At 44.0% G+C, this 18,128-nt stretch overlaps 1 protein-coding gene across 3 annotated transcripts in view; it reads right to left on the reverse strand.

The window, feature by feature from the left end:
• The window catches only part of RAD54L2 (RAD54 like 2), a 126,078-nt gene that overhangs the window by 59,342 nt on the left and 48,608 nt on the right, over positions 1-18,128 (reverse strand). For all 3 annotated transcript variants that reach the window (XM_030811673.1, XM_003257126.4, XM_030811674.1), the window contains one exon: positions 14,779-14,971. In XM_030811673.1, the coding sequence (XP_030667533.1) occupies positions 14,779-14,917 (139 nt within the window). In that variant the 5' untranslated portion in view covers positions 14,918-14,971. The remainder of the gene's footprint in view (positions 1-14,778; positions 14,972-18,128) is intronic.

Below are 18,128 nucleotides of genomic sequence, written 5' to 3' on the forward strand. Positions count from 1 at the left end.
ATCAGTCCAAATACCATGGAATTCATCCTTAATTTCTCTCATACAATCTATATCCATTTGACCAACAAATCCTATTAGCTCTGTCTTCAAAACAGATCCTGAATCCAACTACTTTCACCACCTCCACCAAGCTATCATCACCTCCTGCTTAGATTTCTGCAATATCTTCCTAGCTGGTTTCCCTACTTTATCCCTTATCCCCCATACAGGCAATTACCTCCATATCAGCCAGAATGATCTTTTCAAAGTCAGATTGTGTCACTCCTCTGCCCAAACTCTCCAACAGCTCTTGCTATTCCACTTGCCTACAATATTTTTTCCCTAGACAACCACCTGGCTAGCCCACTTACTTCCCTCAGGTGCAGGGCTCACATCTGTAATTCCATCATTGGAAGGCTGAGGTGGGAGTACTACTTAAGGCCAGGAGTTCAAGACTACCCTGGGCAACAGAGCAAGACTCCACCTCTACCCAAAAAATTATTTATTTATTCATTTATTTTTCAGGCAGGCTTCCAAGCCACAGTAGGCTTGGAGATTCCCTATTATTTATTTATTTATTTATTTTATTTAATTTATTTATTTAGAGGCACAGTCTCCTTCTGTCCTTATTTATTAATTTATTTATTTAGAGGCAGAGTCTCCTTCTGTCACCCAAGCTGGAGTGTAACAGCACAATCTTGGCTCACTGCAACCTCCACTCCCAGGTTCAAGCAATTCTCCTGCCTCAGCCTCCCAAGTAGCTGGGATTACAGGTACCTACCACCATGTTCAGCTAATTTTTGTATTTTTTAGTAGAGACGGGGTTTCACCTTGTTGGCCAGGCTGGTCTCAAACACCCAACTTCAAGTGATCCACCTGCCTCGGCCTCCCAAAGTGCTGGAATTACAGGCGTGAGCCACTGCATCCAGCCTATTTATTTATTTTTTGAGACATAGTCTCACTCTGTCACCAAGGCTGGAGTGCAGTGGCACAAAGTTGACTCACTACAGCCTCAACCTCCTGGCTCAAGTGATCCTCCCACCTCAGCCTCCTAAGCAACTGGGACTACAGGTGCTTGACACCATGCCTGGCTTTTTTTTTTTTTTTGTAGTATTAATGAGGTCTTCACTATGTTGCCTAGGCTGGTCTCAAACTCCTGACCTCAACTGATCCTCCCGCCTCAGTGTCCCAAAGTGCTTGGATTACAGGCATAAGACACTAGGCCCAGCCTCTCTAAAAAAGTTTTTTAAAAATTAGCTGGAGTGGTGGTATGCACCTGTAGTCCTAGGTACTTGGAGGCTAAGGCAGGTGGATCCTTTCAGCCCAGGAGTTCAAGGCTACAGAGAGCTCTGTCTCTAAAAAGGAAACACCACCCCAGACTTTACCTACTCTCCCTTTCTTCGTAACACTTATACCTTCTGACATATTGTTTATATACTTGTTTGCCATCTATCTCTACCTACTAAAATGAAAATCCCATGAGAAGAGGCATTTTTGTTCCCCATTCCCAATGCCCACGACAATGCCTGGCAAAGAGCAGGTGCTCAATAATTATTATTGGATGACTGGATGAATGTATCTCTTTCCCCTGCTGCTCTCACACACTGTTATTGCTTTCCTAATGCCCCCTGGTCTCTTTGAGACTTGCCATTGTTTTAGGCAGTGATACTCATGGGGCTACACAGCTTTTTAAGCAACTTTGACTCCAAGCCGACTCTTAACTACCAGGTACCTAACTAACAAGAAATTAATTTCAACTAACACATTTGACAAAGTCTATTCTGATAGTCCTATAGATCATATGGTGATCTGTGGGCTGGAGAGCAGTCACGTAGATTCACAGACAGATTAATAACCTTATTCACTGAATGATAATGGTTCATCTAAAGGGAGATCTCTAGCAAAGTGCCACTAAGTTCTATTCTCAGTTTTATCCTATTCCATTTTTTCCCCATGATGTGGATAGTCAGTAGTGTGACGGGATCCATTATCTAAGCAAAATGAAAGCACATGCCCCACAAAGACTTGTACATGAATGTTCATAGTGGTCTTATTTGTAATTGAAAACAAAAATAAAAAAAAATGTCCTTGGCCAAAAAAAAAAGAAAGAAAACAAAGCTGGGTGTGGTGGCTCACGTCTTTAATCCCAGCATTTTGGGATGCGAAGGCAGGTGGATCACTTGAGGTCAGGAGTTCAAGACCAGCCTGGCCAACATGGTGAAACCCCGTCTCTATTAAAAAATACAAAAACTTAGCTGGGCATGGTGGCAGGCGCCTACAATCCTGGCAACTCGGGGGACTGAGGCAGAGGTTGCAGTAAGCCAAGATTGCACCACTGCACTCCAGCCTGGGCGACAGGGCAAGACCCTTTCTCAAAAAAAAAAAAACAAAAAAAAAACCACAAAATGGATAAACAAATTGGGATATATATCCATAAAGTGGAATACTACTGAGTAATGAAAGGGAATGAGCTATTCAGAGCTATTCAAACATACAAGAATAAATCTCTGGCCAGGTGCAGTGGCAAATGCCTGTAATCCTAGCACTTTGGGAGGCCGAGGAGGGCAGATTACCTGAGGTCAGGAGTTCAAGATCAGCCTGGCCAACATGGTGAAACCCCGTCTCTACTAAAAAATACAAAAAATTAGGCCAGGCGCGGTGGCTCACGTCTGTAATCCCAGCACTTTGGGAGGCTGAGGTGGGCGGATCACGAGGTCACAAGTTCAAGACCAGCCTAACCAACATGGTGAAACCCTGTCTCTACTAAAAATACAAAAATTAGCAGGGCGTGGTGGCACGCGCCTGTAACCCCAGCTACTCAGAAGGCTGAGGCAGGAGAATTGCTTGAACCCCTGAGGCAGAGGTTGCAGTGAGCCAAGATCACGCTGTTGCACTCCAGCCTGGAGGACATAGCGAGACTCCCTCTCAAAAAAAAAAAAAACAAAAGCCGGGCGCAGTGGTTCATGCCTGTAATCTTAGCACTTTGGGAGGCTGAGGCGGGTGGATCACGAGGTCAGGAGTTCAAGACCAGCCTGGCCAAAATGGTTAAACCTCCTCTCTATTAAAGATACAAAAAAATTAGCCAGGCATGGTGATTAGTTATTTAGGAAATACATTTATTTTAAGAATCATGTGTTCATAACAGTACTCTTAATTTCAGTTCTTCTATTCCATATCTGTCCCACAGTGAGAACCTTGTTTCCAACAGCATCAATACAGATCTTGGCTCACTGCAACCTCCTTCTCCTGGGTTCAAGCGATTCTCCTGTCTCAGCCTCCCAAATTGCTGGGATTACAGGTGCATGCCACCACACCCGGCTAATTTTTGTATTTTTAGTAGAGACAGGGTTTCACGATATTGGTCAGGCTTCTCTCTGACTCCTGACCTCACATGATCTATGCGCCTTGGTCTCCCAAAGTACTGAGATTACAGGCGTGAGCCACTGCACCCAGCCTCAAAATAGTGTCAAATAGTTTCATTACAAACAATAAATCTAAGTAAAGATCAAGGTTTTACTTTATTTTTTTGAGACAGAGTCTCACTCTGTCACCAAGGCTGGAGTGCAGTGGCATGATCACAGCTTACTGCAGTCTTGACCTCCCAGACTCAATGAGTCTTCTTCCTGCCTCAGCCTCCTGAGTAGCTTGGACTACAGCTGCACACCATGCCTGGATAATTTTTAAATTTTTTGTAGTGATGGAGTCTCATTATTTTGTTCAGGCCAGTCTTGAACTCCTGGGCTCAAGGGATTCTCCTGCCCTGAACTCCAAAAGTGCTAGGATTATAGGTGTAAGCCATTGTGGCCAGCTCTAAGATTTTTCTTTTTTTTACAGTTTTTTTTTTTTCCATATAATATATCCCACTGAATCTATATAGACAGAGTACTATATTAAAAGTTACTTGGGGCCAGGTGCGGTGGCTCACGCCTGTAATCTCAGCACTTCGGGAGGCCGAGGCAGGCGGATCACAAGGTCAGGAGTTTGAGACCAGCCTGGCCAGCATGGTGAAACCCCGTCTCTACTAAAAATATACTAAAAATACAAAAATTAGCCAGGCATGGTAGTAGGTGCCCAGGGTCCATCCCAGCTACTTGGGAGGCTGAGGCAGGATAATCACTGGAACCCAGGAGGTGGAGGTTGCAGTGAGCTGAGATCACGCCACTGCACTCCAGCCTGGGTGACAGTGAGGCTCCGTCTCAAAAAAATAAAAAATAAAAAAGTTACTTGGGGCCAGGTACAGTAGCTCATGCCTGTAATCCCATCACTTTGGGAGGCTGAGGCGGGTGGATCACTTCGGGCCAGGAGTTTGAGACTAGCCTGGTCAACATTGTGAAATCCCATTTCTACTATCTGGTTGGTGCAAAAGTAATCACGGTTTTTGCCCTTTTTTTTTTTTTTTTTTTTTTTTTGTAAAAATACAAAAATTAGCCGAGTGTGGTGGGGTACACCTACAATCTCAGCAATCTCAGCTACTCAGGAGGCTGAGGCAGGAGAATTGCTTGAACCTGGGAGACAGAGGTTGTAGTAAGCCAAGATTGCGCCACTGCACTCCAGCCTGGGTGACAGTGCATGAGACTCTGTCCCAAAAAAAGAAAAGAAAGGAAAAGAAAAGCTACTTGGATTATTTTTTTTCACATTTTTCCCACCTTTATTCAGGTTTGATTGTATACTATTAATATAAAACTAATAAAAATCAAGATAATGATGTGTCACCCCTGAAAGTTTTTCTTATGCCACTTTAAAGTCCTTCCCTCCTCTCTCTGCCCCTAATCCTATCCCTAGAGAAGCACTAAGCTGCCTTCTGTCATTAAGGATTGGTTTGTATTTTCTAGACTTTTAATATAAATGGAATCACATGATGTATTCTCTCTTGCTCTCTCACTCTCTTTTGGAAAAACTCTAAAACCATGTTTTTCCTCTGCTCTCACACCACTACAACAACAATCATCACCACAGAAGACTTCTAGTGACCAAACGTGTGGGGATTTCTCCCCACCACCAAGCGACTAATTAATTCTGCAGTAGATATCAGCTAGGTGTCCTCCAAATCAATTCTAACACTATCTACCTGGAGATAATGTCAGATCCCACTATGTCAGACAGTGTCAGATCCATTTAAGTGCTCAGTCACAAGACTGTCCCCTGACACACACCAGTTGATAGGCTTCATGTTGGGGTTCCCATGAACCCCTCTTTGGGTTCAATTAATTTGCTGGAACCACTCACAGAACTCAGAGAAATACATTTACTGGTTTATTATAAAGGATATTACAAAGGATATAGATGAGGAGATGCTAGGGTAAGGGATGGGGGAAGGGGTGCAGAGCTTCCATATCCTCCCTGTGTGTGACACCCTCCAGAAACCTCTGCATGTTCAGCTATCCATAAGCTCTCCAAACTCAGTACTCTAGGGTTTTTTGTTTGTTGGAGACAGAGTCTCGCTCTGTCACCCAGGCTATAGTGCACTGGTGCAATCTTGGCTCACTGCAGTCTCTGCCCCCGAGTTCAAGCAATTCTCCTGCCTCAGCCTCCCGAGTAGCTGGGATTACAGGCGTGCACCACCATGCCCAGCTAATTTTTGTATTTTTTAGTAGAGACAGGGTTTCACCATGTTGACCAGGCTGGTCTCGAACTCCTGGCCTCAGGTGCTCCTCCCTCCTCAGCCTCCCAAAGTGCTGGGATTACAGGCGTGAGCCACTGCACCCATCCCCTCTAGGATTTTTATGGAAGCTTCACGTCAGTATTACTTCCCCCAGTGTATGAGTGGGACCCTCTCTGGAATGAGGGTCTTATGACCCATAATTAGAAAGGAGGCTTTGGAATTTTAGAGTCCCGCCTTGGGGCAGGTAAAAGGATGGCAGGAGTAGGTCAGAGAGATTCTGTTTCCTGAAGTCTCCCCCTGAGGCCTAACACATGCACCATTATAACAAAAGACTGTAAAAAGACTATGAGAGTTATAAGCCAAATATACATATATATATCTCATGGGTATTTTAGGCTCAATACCACATTCTTTCTTATTCTCTCTCACTCTCTTGCTCTTTTTCTTTCTCTCTCTCTCAGGAGTTCTGGCTTTCACTCAGCATAATTATTTTGATATTCATTTTTTTTTTTTTGAGACAAAATCTCGCCCTGTAGCCCAGGCTGGTGTGCAGTAGCGTGATCTCGGCTCACCACAACCTCCGCCTCCCAGGTTTAAGCGATTCTCCTGCCTCAGCCTCCAGAGTACCTGGGATTACAGGTGAGCACCACTGCACTCTGTCACCCAGGCTGGAGTGCAATGGCACAATCTCGGCTCACTGCAACCATTGCCTCATGAGTTCAAGCGATTCTCATTCTTCAGCCTCCCAAGTAGCTGGGACTACAGACGCGGGCCACCACACCCAGCTAAGTTTTGTATTTTTAGTAGAGATGGGGTTTCGCCATGCTGGCCAGGCTGGTCTCTAACTCCTGACCTCAGGTGAACCACCTGCCTCGGCCTCCCAAGGTGCTGGAATTACAGGCATGAGCCACCGCACCCAGCCAAAATATCTTATTTCATCTCAAAAAATGTATGTGAATTTTGATTTCTATGTCATAATTTTCATTATAAAAAACATTTAAATTCCTTACCAGTTAAAGTACCGAACCTCCTAACCTTGACACCACTTCCCCAATCTTCCAGTAAAACTGACGTTCTAACAAGTTTGTCAAGTTCATCCTAAAGCTCCATAAACTCCCAGCTACCCCCAACCACAAATGGAGGAACTAAGTTTGGAAATAAAACCCTTTGGCAAGCAGTCATTCTTAGAATAACCAGTAAGTTACTTATGTCTGTAATTTCTGGCCTGGGTTTTGATTTGTTTTACAATAAAATTCTTGAGAAAGGCCCTACTCTTTTTTTTTTTTTTTGAGATGAAGTCTTGCTCTTGTCCCCCAGGCTGGAGTGCAATAGCGCGATCTCGGCTCGCTGTAACCTCCGCCTCCTGGGTTCAAGCAATTCTCCTGCCTCAGCCTCCCGAGTAGCTGGGATTACAGGCACCTGCCACCACGCCTGGCTAATTTTTTTATTTTTAGTAGAAATGGGGTTTCACCATGTTGGCCAGGCTGGTCTTGAACTCCTGACCTCAAGTGATCCGCCCGCCTCGGCCTCCCAAAGTACTGGGATTATAGGCGTGAGCCACCAAACCCGGCCAAGAAAAGCCCTACTCTTGTCTTAGCTGAACATGGCTGTCCACAATGTAGGCCAAACAATTTGGATGAGCAGTGTGTTCTCAGAAGAAAAGGATGGTGGTGGCTCAGGATACCTTCTTGGAGAACCAAAGACCAAAGAAATCCAGCACAGGTAATAAAGTAAAAGCACTGGAGGAAAAGAACTGGGACATCCAGTTTTTCCTTGCAAATATTCACATAAGAAAAAGGGTAGCCTAGAAGAAATGCAAGTGGTAGTGGGAAGGAGAATCTCATTATTAACTAAGATTTGACATATATCTGGAAAATAGCTGAAATTTTGGAGTGAAACTAGGAACTGGATCCATAAATCGGAATGAATAAGAAACATAAAGCTCTTGTTAAACAAAGAAAACATATTAAATTCTAAGAGTCTCCTTTACCCTCCAATCTTTAGTGCATATTCAAGCTCAGGTTTCTTCTTGTTATTTTTCTCCCATGTTTCTCTGCGGCAGGAGGACAAGAAACTACTTTGGAGAAATAATATTAGGATTTTTGCCATTTGTAAAGACTGAAAGTCCCTTGGACATCTCTCTTGGTCTGGGCTCCCTATCACGGACAGTTGACAGAGCCATCAACCATTAAAGAAGAGTCTACTGCAGGCTTAAAGAGTGAAGAAAGGCCAGGAGCGGTGGCTCATGCCTGTAATTCCAGCACTTTGGGAGGCCAAGGTGGGTGGATCAGTTGAGGTCAGGAGTTTGAGACCAGCCCAGCCAACACAGTGAAACCAGTCTCTACTAAAAATACAAAAATTAGTCGGGTGTGGTGGTGTGTGCTGTAATCCCCGCTACTCGGGAGACTGAGGCAGGAGAATTGCTTGAACCTGGGAGGCGGAGGTTGCAGTGAGCCGAGATCCTGCCACTCTACTCCAGCCTGGACAACAGAGTGAGACTCTGTCTCAAAAAAAAAAACCCAAAAAACAAAAAACAGTGAAGTGACATCAAGGAAATAAATGTGCCAATGAACCAGCAATACACTGGAAAATCCCTTTACAAAGCCACAAAAACATAGGACTCTACCTACGACATGTATCCAACCATTCCATACTTTCACATCCACTAGAACATACATTAAGCAGCAACTGGAAATAAACTTTTTAAAATAAAGGCTGGATTATTCCAGGAGTTCCTGTCATCTAAATATTCCAAAGTACCTCATGTAGGGGAATAGACTGGAACTGAAGCTAAGCTAGAAGAAAATATGGAGCCCCAAAACCATTACCAGGCCAAGTGTGGTGGCTCACGCTTGTTATCCCAGCACTGTGGGAGACTGAGGCAGGCAGACTACTTGAGCCCAGGAGCCTGGGCAACATGGCAAAACCCTCTCTGCAAAAAAAAAAAGAAAAAAATTTGCTAGGCCGGGCACAGTGGCTCATGCCTGTAATCCTAGCACTTTGGGAGGCCAAGGTAGGAGGATTGCTTAAGGCCAGGAGTTCAAGAGCAGCCTGGCAACATAGAGAGACCCTGTGTCTATCTTTTTTTTTTTTTTTTGAGACGGAGTCTCACGCTCTCACCCAGGCTGGAGTGCAGTGGCGCGATCTCAGCTCACTGCAAGCTCCGCCTCCCGGGTTCACGCCATTCCCCTGCCTCAGCCTCTCCGAGGAGCTGGGACTACAGGCGCCCGCCACCACGCCCGGCTAATTTTTTGTATTTTTAGTAGAGACGGGGTTTCACCGTGGTCTCGATCTCCTGACCTCGTGATCCGCCCACCTCGGCCTCCCAAAGTGCTGGGATTACAAGCATGAGCCACCGCGTATTTTTTTAAAAAATTTAAAAGCCTGTAATCCCAGCAGTTTGGGAGGCTGAGGTGGGTGGATCATTTGAGGTCAGAAGTTCGAGACCAGCCTAGCCAACGTGGTGAAACCCCGACTCTACTAAAAAAAACCACATACACACAAAAATTAGCCAGGCATAGTGGCACATGCCTGTAATCCCAACTACTCGGGAGGCTGAGGCAGGAGAATCGCTTGAACCTGGGAGGCGGAGGTTGCAGTGAGCTGAGATAGCTCCACTGTACTCCAGCCCAGGCAACAGAGTGAGACTCCATCTCAAAATAAAATAAAATAAAATAATAATTTTTTAACAATTTTAAAAATTAGCTGGGCATGGTGACGCACGCCTGTAGTCTCAGCTACCTGGTAGGCTAAGGTGGGAGGACCACCTGACCCTGGGGTGCTGCAGTGAGTCGTGATCACGCCACTGCACTCCAGCCTGGGTGGTCCTGGGTGAGACCCTGTCTCAAAACAAAAAAAAAAAGAATGAATGAATGAAAGAAAGAAAAACTATTACATAAGGAAAGCCAATCCCAGAGGTGTCAAATTTTGAACCTCTACCTTTAATAACAACAGACCCTAAAGGTGTTAACACCCAACTTTCCCTACCATTCTGAAAGAATAGAGAAAGCTAAGAACAGATAATCAGGAGAAAAGAAAAAGAGGGGGATGAAAAACCAAATCCAAGATGTCTCACATGTCATGGGTCCTTTAACATGTTATGAACAAAAAACACTATCTTCTCCTTACTTGAAGGTTGGTTCGAAGACAAAGTCATGGTGCTGTTCTCCAACAGTCAAACCTCCGTGTTCTATAATAACCAATTCTTGCACTACTATCCCACTACTCAACATACAAAGGTCAGTATCAAGGAGGAAACAATGCCCTGACTTATTGCAGCAAAGCCAAAAATATCTTTCACTCCCCCATCCACTCCCTATCCTGTTCATCCCACCTTTGTAAAAGATCTCATGATCTTCCTGGGCTTTTACCCACCCCTCTTCAATCTGCCCTACAAATCCAGTAAGTCACCAAGTCCTGTAAAATCCAATGCAACAAGTCTGACCATTTACTCCTCCTGTGTGATCGACTGACACAAACAGCTCTAATCCTCATTACCTTTTCCCATAGAGTTCTACTACAGACCTAACTGATCCTCCATGTCTTTGATACAGTGCTAGAGTAACATTCCTGAAGTCAAAAGTCTAACATTCCTGAAGTCAAAGGTCTGATGGATGCTCCTCAGTAAAAGGGCCCATCGGCCAGGCGTGGTGGCTCATGTCTTTAAGCCCAGCACTTTGGAAGGCTGAGGCGCGTGGATTAATTGAGGTCAGGTGTTTGAGACCAGCCTGGCCAACGTGGTAAAACCCTGTCTCTACTGAAAATACAAAAAATTAGCAGGATGTGGTGGTGCGTGCCTGTAGTCCCAGCTACTCAGGAGGCTGAGGCAGGAGAATCGCTTGAACCTGGGAGGTAAAGGTTGCAGTGAGCCAAGATTGTGCCACCAGCCTGGATGACAGAGCAAGACTCCGTCAAAAAAAAAAAAAAAAAAAAAAAAAGTGACCATCAATTCCATGTTGCCTATAAAACAAATTCTACTCCATGATCTGACCATAGGTCATCTCTCCAGTCTTACTCCGGTGATTCCCCCTCTTGTGTCCAGCGCATTAACAAATAAGACGGCTCATCATTCCTTAGCATTTGCCATACTTTCCCTTCTACTTTGCCTTATACCTGCTGTTACTTCTAACTGTCCTTCCACCTCTGCTCAACAATAATCAACAATCACCTTCTTCCCTCAAAGCAGAAACTAGGAAAGAAAGCAAACATATCACAGGAAAGGGGATTATAAGAATCTATGGTCTCAGAAGCAGCATTGGTTTGAAAAACGAGCACTGCCTTGAAGACCAAAAGTCCAGCTTTGCCACTTTCTTGCTAAGTTATACTGAGTAAGCCACTCACCCTTCTGAGCCCCAGTTTCCCCATCTGTAAAATGTATCTACCCTACCTAACATACAAGATTATCCAGACAATTAAGTATGGGCCGGGCACGGTGCTTCATGCCTATAATCCCAGCACTTTGGGAGGCCAAGGCAAGTGGATCACCTGAAGTCAGGAGTTTGAGACCAGCCTGGCCAACATGGTGAAACTCTGTCTCTACCAAATACAAAAACTTAGCCAGGCATAGTGGTGCATGCCTGTAATTCCAGCTACTACTCGGGAGGCTGAGGTGGGAGAACTGCTTGAACTCAGCAGGTGGAGGTTGCAGTGAGCTGAGATCACGCCACTCCACTCCAGCCTGGGCAAAAGAGCAAGACTCCATCTCAAAAAAAAAAAAAAAAAACAAAGAAAAAGAAAAACGAAAGACAATTAAGTATGATAAAGTGTGTCAAAATGCTTATGGGGGGATGGAGCTAAAGCTTATAGGGAAAATTATACCTTTAAATGCTTATATAGAAAAAAATCTAAAAATTAATGAGCTATGCACATTCTTAAGAAGTTTGAAAGAAAGCTTTAAATATATAGAAAAACATCTGAAAATTAATGAGCTACACACGTTCCTAAGAAGTCTGAAACAAAGGCAAAATAAACCCAAAAGAAATAGAAAATTATAAAGTAGAAATTACAAAGAAAACAAACACAATACACCAAAGCCAAAAGACAGTTTTTTGAAAAGAATAAGATTGTTCACATGCTTGTGTAAACTATGACAAACAATATAAAAGTAAGCTACAGTTATCCAGTAGAGATGAAACTTCAAATAAAAAGGGCTGAAGTGGCCGGGCGCAGTGGTTCACGCCTGTAATCCCAGCACTTTGGGAGGCCTAGACGGGTGGATCACGAGGTCAGGAGATCGAGACCATCCTGGCTAACACGGTGAGATCCCGTCTCTACTAAAAATACAAAAAAATTAGCCAGGTGTGGTGGCAGGCGCCTGTAGTCCCAGCTACTCGGGAGGCTGAGGCAGGAGAATGGGGTGAACCTGGGAAGAAGAAGTTGCAGTGAGCCGAGATTATGCCACTGCATTCCAGCCTGGACAACAGAGCAAGACTCCATCTCAAAAAAAAAAAGGGCTGAAGTAAGTTTCCTTTGTGAAATGGTTTCTCAGATCTCAGTACTATTGACATTTGGGACAGATAATTGTTGGGGTGAGCTTGGGGCTCTCCTATGCACTGTAGCATGTTTAATAGCATCCTCAGCCTCTATCCACAAGATGACAGTAGCATCCCCACCCCACTCCCAAGAATCCTGACAACCAGTGTCTTCACACATTGTAAACTGCTACCTAAGAAACAAAATCATACCAGGTTGAGAACCACTGCTCTAAGAAAACAAAAGGGCCACATCACACTACACCAACTAAAACTAGATTATTCATAGCTATTCTTACTAGTAGAACAGCTAGCTGCTCTGCCCATGACTACGGGATGGCAGCAAGGACAAGACTAAAGAAATAGGCAGGTTTTGGATTTTTCAGGAAAATTTCATAGAGTGCTCAACATGAGAGGAAAAGAAAAGCTTTAGGCCGGGCGTGGATCACACCTGTAATCCCAGCACTTTGGGAAGCCGAGGCAGGTGAATCACCTGAGGTCAGGAGTTTGAGACCAGCCTGGCCAAAATGGTGAAACCCTGTCTCTACTAAAAATACAAAAATTAGCTGGGCATGGTGGCAGGCACCTGTAATCTCAGCTACTCAGGAGGCTGAGGCAGGAGAATTGCTAGAACCTGGGAGGCGGAGGTTGCAGTGAGCTGAGATCCTGCCATTGCACTCCAGCCAGGGACGACAGAAAAAAAAAAAAAAAAAGCTTTAAGAGGTAAAATAGGATCAAAGACACCACAAGTAACAGAAGTATCACTTTTACTTTTGTGGCTCTAACACTGTAGTGAAATATAAAAAATGGTCCTTGAGTCAAATTCCAAGAAGTCAGTTAACCTAGCAGAGCACAGCAGGACATAGTGCCTAATGGAATGTTTGTTTATCACTCTGAACTTCAATAAAAATGAGTCATTTCAAAATTTTAAAAAAGTATTTAAGGCCGGGCATGGTGGCTCACCCCTGTAATCCCAGCACTTCGGGAGGCCAAGGCGGGCAGATCACCTGAGGTTAGGAGTTCGAGAACAGCCTGACCAACATGGAGAAATCCCGTCTCTACTAAAAATACAAAATTAGCCAGGCGTGGTGGCAGGCACATGTAATCCCAGCTACTCAGGAGGCTGAGGCAGGAGAATCGCTTGAACCTGGGAGGTGAAGGGTGCAATGAGCCGAGATGGCACCATTCCACTCCAGCCTGGGCAACAAGCAAAACTCCATCTCAAAAAAAAACACCAAAACCAAATTGCACAGCTACATTATTCTGAGACAAATCACAATTAAATTCTTGTCATTTCTAAATAAATAGTAGTAAAGTCCGCAGAAGCATCTCATATAATTTTGGAATAATTAACAATTTTACAAGGAAAAGGGAAAAGAGAATTCCAAGAAGCCAACAGGGAAGATAGTGTGTATATATCCATTACACTCACCAGAAGCATCTAAAATCCAATCTAAACCTGATGGGAGTTCTAAGGGTGTCTGTAAATACAATTATGAGAACCCAAATGATGAAAAGCAAAAAGTGATGCTGACAGCTAGGGACTCTAACATCATCTCAGGAACAATGAGAGCCAAGCAAACATTACTGTCTTCCATTATTTCTATGCATTCTACTTTCTAGAAATGAGACTCCAACTGAATAAGCTAGCAACGGACAGCAAATGCTATTGGAGGGATAAAAGTGAATGGTCATTTCCCTGCAGAAATGGAGAGAGGCTTTTGGACAGTATAAAGGAGGGCAAACGGATTCCCAAGCCATATGACAGCTGTTAGGATGAATGAGAACTGAAGATAGTAAACATCAGCAAAGACAGGGGATCAGTGCTCATCCTCCTGGAATCTGGAGAACGGCAGGAGTGCATTTTTCTACGTTCCTTCAGATTCAAGTAATTAGATGATCTAATACAACATTCAGTCCCACTAGGGGATCTGTTATGAACAGACAAAAACCCTATTCCTCAGTTAGTAGGAAGCTTACAAACAACTAAATCCTATGCCATAAAAGGCTGGAATTAATTGAGAAGCCTTGTGGCTGGCCAAATAACCTAACATTAGACTGAGCATTAAAAGTCCAATGCCATTTCAAGAAGCTGAGGGCAAAGGAAGGAGTGAGCTGAGCAAACCAAATAGAAGGCATCAAAAGGGGGTCTACCAGCTATGGAGATGTAGTGCCCTCCCAGTAGGGGCAATTTATAGTCACTGGAATGGCCAAGAGGTAGCGCAGCACTGCAGGCAATGCAGTGAGCTTTCTGAAGTTGTGAACCTGTCTGAGAATCTCTGCCCGGACAATTCCCTCATGTACACACAGCAGAATTGTATGTATAATTTCAGAAAACTTACAGACCACTCACAGTTACCTTCACATCTACCTGAAGAGCCTATGGCCTCCAGACTGCAAAGTCTTACCATAGGAACTCTGCCATTGACTCCTCCATGACCTGAGCAAGTATGCAACACTCGAATCTCTGGACCTGAGTCCATACATCTGTCAGAGACAAGCTAAAGGCTAAAGGTTCTTCCAGCAGTAAAACAAAGCTTATGTGCAGGAACAATAATCCATTTCCTAGGAATGGGCATCTGAATTCATTGCATCTCAGTTCCTAGTCTCTATCTTCCCACTATGGATGGCCTAAGAAATCTAACTGGAAACACCAAGGTCTCCCAGCAAAAATTCCATTGGAGGAAAATATAAGGCAACTTCTGTCACTCAATAGAGCGCACTTACCATCCAGCAGTTCTTCTTCATCATCCCTGTCACACTCCTCCACTGCCACCTCCTCCTCCTCCTCCTCCTCTTCCGCATCCTCCAGCTCCACGTCCGGGTCCAGGTCTGGATCGCTCCCTGAGGCAGATTCGTCTGACATGGCTCCCAGAGGTCCTCAGTGGGCATTACCAACTCATGGTCCACTGCAGGGGTGCTAGGAGGAGGATGAGAGGCATCAGAATCACCAAGGGTTTTGCTTAGGAACACAAGTCTTTCAAAGAAAAAAATGCTAGCTGGGCACAGTGGCTCATGCCTGTAATCCCAGCACTTTGGGAGGCCAAGGTGGGTGGATCACTTGAGGTCAGGAGTTCGAGACCAGCCTGGCCAACATGGTGAAAATCCATCTCTACTAAAAATACAAAAGTTAGTCAGGCATGGTGGCACACACCTGTAATCCCAGCTACTCAGGTGGCTGAGGAATAAGAATTGCTTGAACCGGGGAGGCAGAGGTTGCAGTGAGCCAAGATGGCGCCAATGCACTCCAGCCTGAGCGATGAGGTGAGACTCTGTCTCCAAAAGAAAAACAAAGAAAAAAATGCTGAACATGAATACCCTGGAACTTCTCTAAGCAAGGCAAGCTAACCGTATCCAAATCACAACCTTCCCTATGAGTGTTCTGGCTCTGAGACATGTTTTAGTGACTCTGCATAGCTCAAACATCTCTTGGCTATTTTGACAAGAAAACACCTTAAAGTAACAATAACAACAAAAGTATAAACCTTGGAATTCTCATTTGTTCATTCCTTCCTGTATCAACTGTTTCCTGAGCACCAACTCTCTGTATCTATTTATACATATACATACATGTGTATGTATATATATATATATATATATATATACACACACACACACACACACACACGTATATAGAGTCCCCAACCTGCGATGGTTTAACTTACAATTGTGCGAAAATGACACACATTCAGTAGAAACTGTGCTTCAAATTTTAAATTTTTCCCAGGCTAGTGACACATGGAACTATACTCTCTGGCAATGCTGAGTAGCGGCAACAAGCCGAAGCTTCCAGTCCACCATGCTATCATGAAGTGTGCAGTTTTCTGTGCTGCCAGATGACTTTGACTGTAGACAATGTAAGTGCACTTTATTTTATTTATTTATTTTTAGACAAGGTCCAGCTCTGTTGGCCAGACTGGAGTGTGCGTGGAGTGCAGTGGCACAATCATAGCTCACTGCAGCCTCAAATTCCTGGGTTCAAGCAATCCTTCTGCCTAAGACCTCCTGAGTAGCTAGGACGACAGGCACATACAACCATGCCTGGCTAAGACAGTGTTGTGTTCTGAGCACCTTTAAGGTAGTCTAGCCCAAACTATGATGTTCAGTAGGTTAGGTGTATTAAATAGACTTTCAACTTACAATATTTTCAACTTACGATGCATTTGTCAGGATGTAACCCCATTGTACATGGAGGAACGGTTGTATATAATCGCAGGTGCTATTCTAGAGTTTGGGGACACAGCAGGAAGCAGAACAAAGCATGCAGGCAGTACTTAGGGCTGGTGTGTGGCAGGAGGAGCTGCTAGTTTATATAGGGGAGGTCAGTGAAGTTCTCACTGAGCAGAAACCAAAAGGAAGGAAGGAAGCCACAAAGACATCTTGAGGGAGTGTGTTCCAGGAAGAGTGAGCACCAACGGCAGAGGAGGAGTGGTTGGGAGTACTCAGGAGCTAGAAGTATATTTTACCCAAGTCATTCATTCATTCACATTCAGTCCGTCATTTGCTAACCTGCTATACTATGTCTACCATGTGTCAGGCACTGTGCTTGTCTGTTTGTCTCTCTTATCACTTTACTATTAGCTGTAAAGGCCATTCCTTCTTGAAGGTAAAAAAATAAAAACCATGGTAAAGAGATGGCTAGTTGGGTAGCTCTTTGATAAAGTAAATATAGCAAAATGTTAACTAGTGAATTCGCTGACCAATTCTTTCCATTTTTTCTGTATATTTCAAATTTTCTTTTCTTTTCTTTTTTTTTTTTTTTGAGATGCAGTTTCACTCTGTCACCCAGGCTGCAGTGCAGTGGCATGATCTTGGCTTACGCAAGCTCCACCTCCTGAGTTCATACCATTCTCCTGCCTCAGCCTCCCAAGTAGCTGGGACTACAGGTGTGCCACCACGCCCGGCTAATTTTTGTATTTTTAGTAGAGACAGGGGTCTCACCGCGTTAGCCAGGATGGTCTCGATCTCCCGACCTCATGATCCACCTGCCTCGGCCTCCCAAAGTGCTGGGATTACAGGCATGAGCCACCGCACCCGGCCATAAATCATCTTTTGTAAGACAAACTGCTGCAGATAAATACATCAACAATCAGATCATCCTCAAATTCCTATCTCCCAAAATAAAAACTGAAGTACAAGTCTCTAGTCATTTAACATAAAAAGTACTGCAGAACTGCAATCTCTTACTAAGCTTCAGATAATTTGAAACATGACATCTATCTTCTCCTGAACAGAAAAGAAGAAAAGCAAACTAGATTATTTAGAGTTTTGGAAAACTAGAACTTAAAGATTGTTCAGAGTTAGAAATAACAGGAATTATGAGTGTGTGTGTGCAGATGGTTCATGTACTTAGCCTCTCAAGACAAAGTAAAAAACAGCTGTGAAATGATCTAGTAATAAAATTTAAATTTTTGCATTAATAACTCACTTCCAAAAACATCTGCAAAGGGCATCAAGGGACAGGGGACAAATGTGATCGACAAATACAAATTCATATAATTAATGCTGAGCTACCATTCACTTAGTGACCTGGCAGATTTTAAATCTCTGTAGAAACGACTATCCGGCCGGGCGTGGTTGCTCACGCTTGTAATCCCAGCACTTTGGGAGGCTGAAGCGGGCGGATCACGAGGTCAGGAGATCAAAACCACCCTGTCTCTACTAAAAAATACAAAAAATTAGCCAGGCGTAGTGGCGGGCGCCTGTAGTCCCAGCTACTCGGGAGGCTGAGGCAGGAGAATGGCGTGAACCTGAGAGGCGGAGCTTGCAGTGAGCCGAGATTGCGCCACCGCACTCCAGCCTGGGCGACACAGCGAGATTCCATCTCAAGAAAAAAAAAAAAAAGAAATGACTATCCTGTGTCACTGGTTCATTTAATAGGTTTTAGAAAGGAAGTAGTAAATCAATTAGATATCAACAACTTTGGAAGTAAAATTTACTTCTTAATATTTGCAGTGAAATTTATTTCTGAATGTTAGTATATTCATCAGTAACTACTCTGTGCTTGGAAGTCAATGGTTGTAATCAGCACAACCTCTGTCTTTCATCCTAGACTCCTTGAGATAAGAATGTTTTGG

The sequence above is a fragment of the Nomascus leucogenys genome, chromosome 4 (genome assembly GCF_006542625.1).
Source record: "Nomascus leucogenys isolate Asia chromosome 4, Asia_NLE_v1, whole genome shotgun sequence".
NCBI classification, from domain to species: Eukaryota; Metazoa; Chordata; class Mammalia; order Primates; family Hylobatidae; genus Nomascus; species Nomascus leucogenys.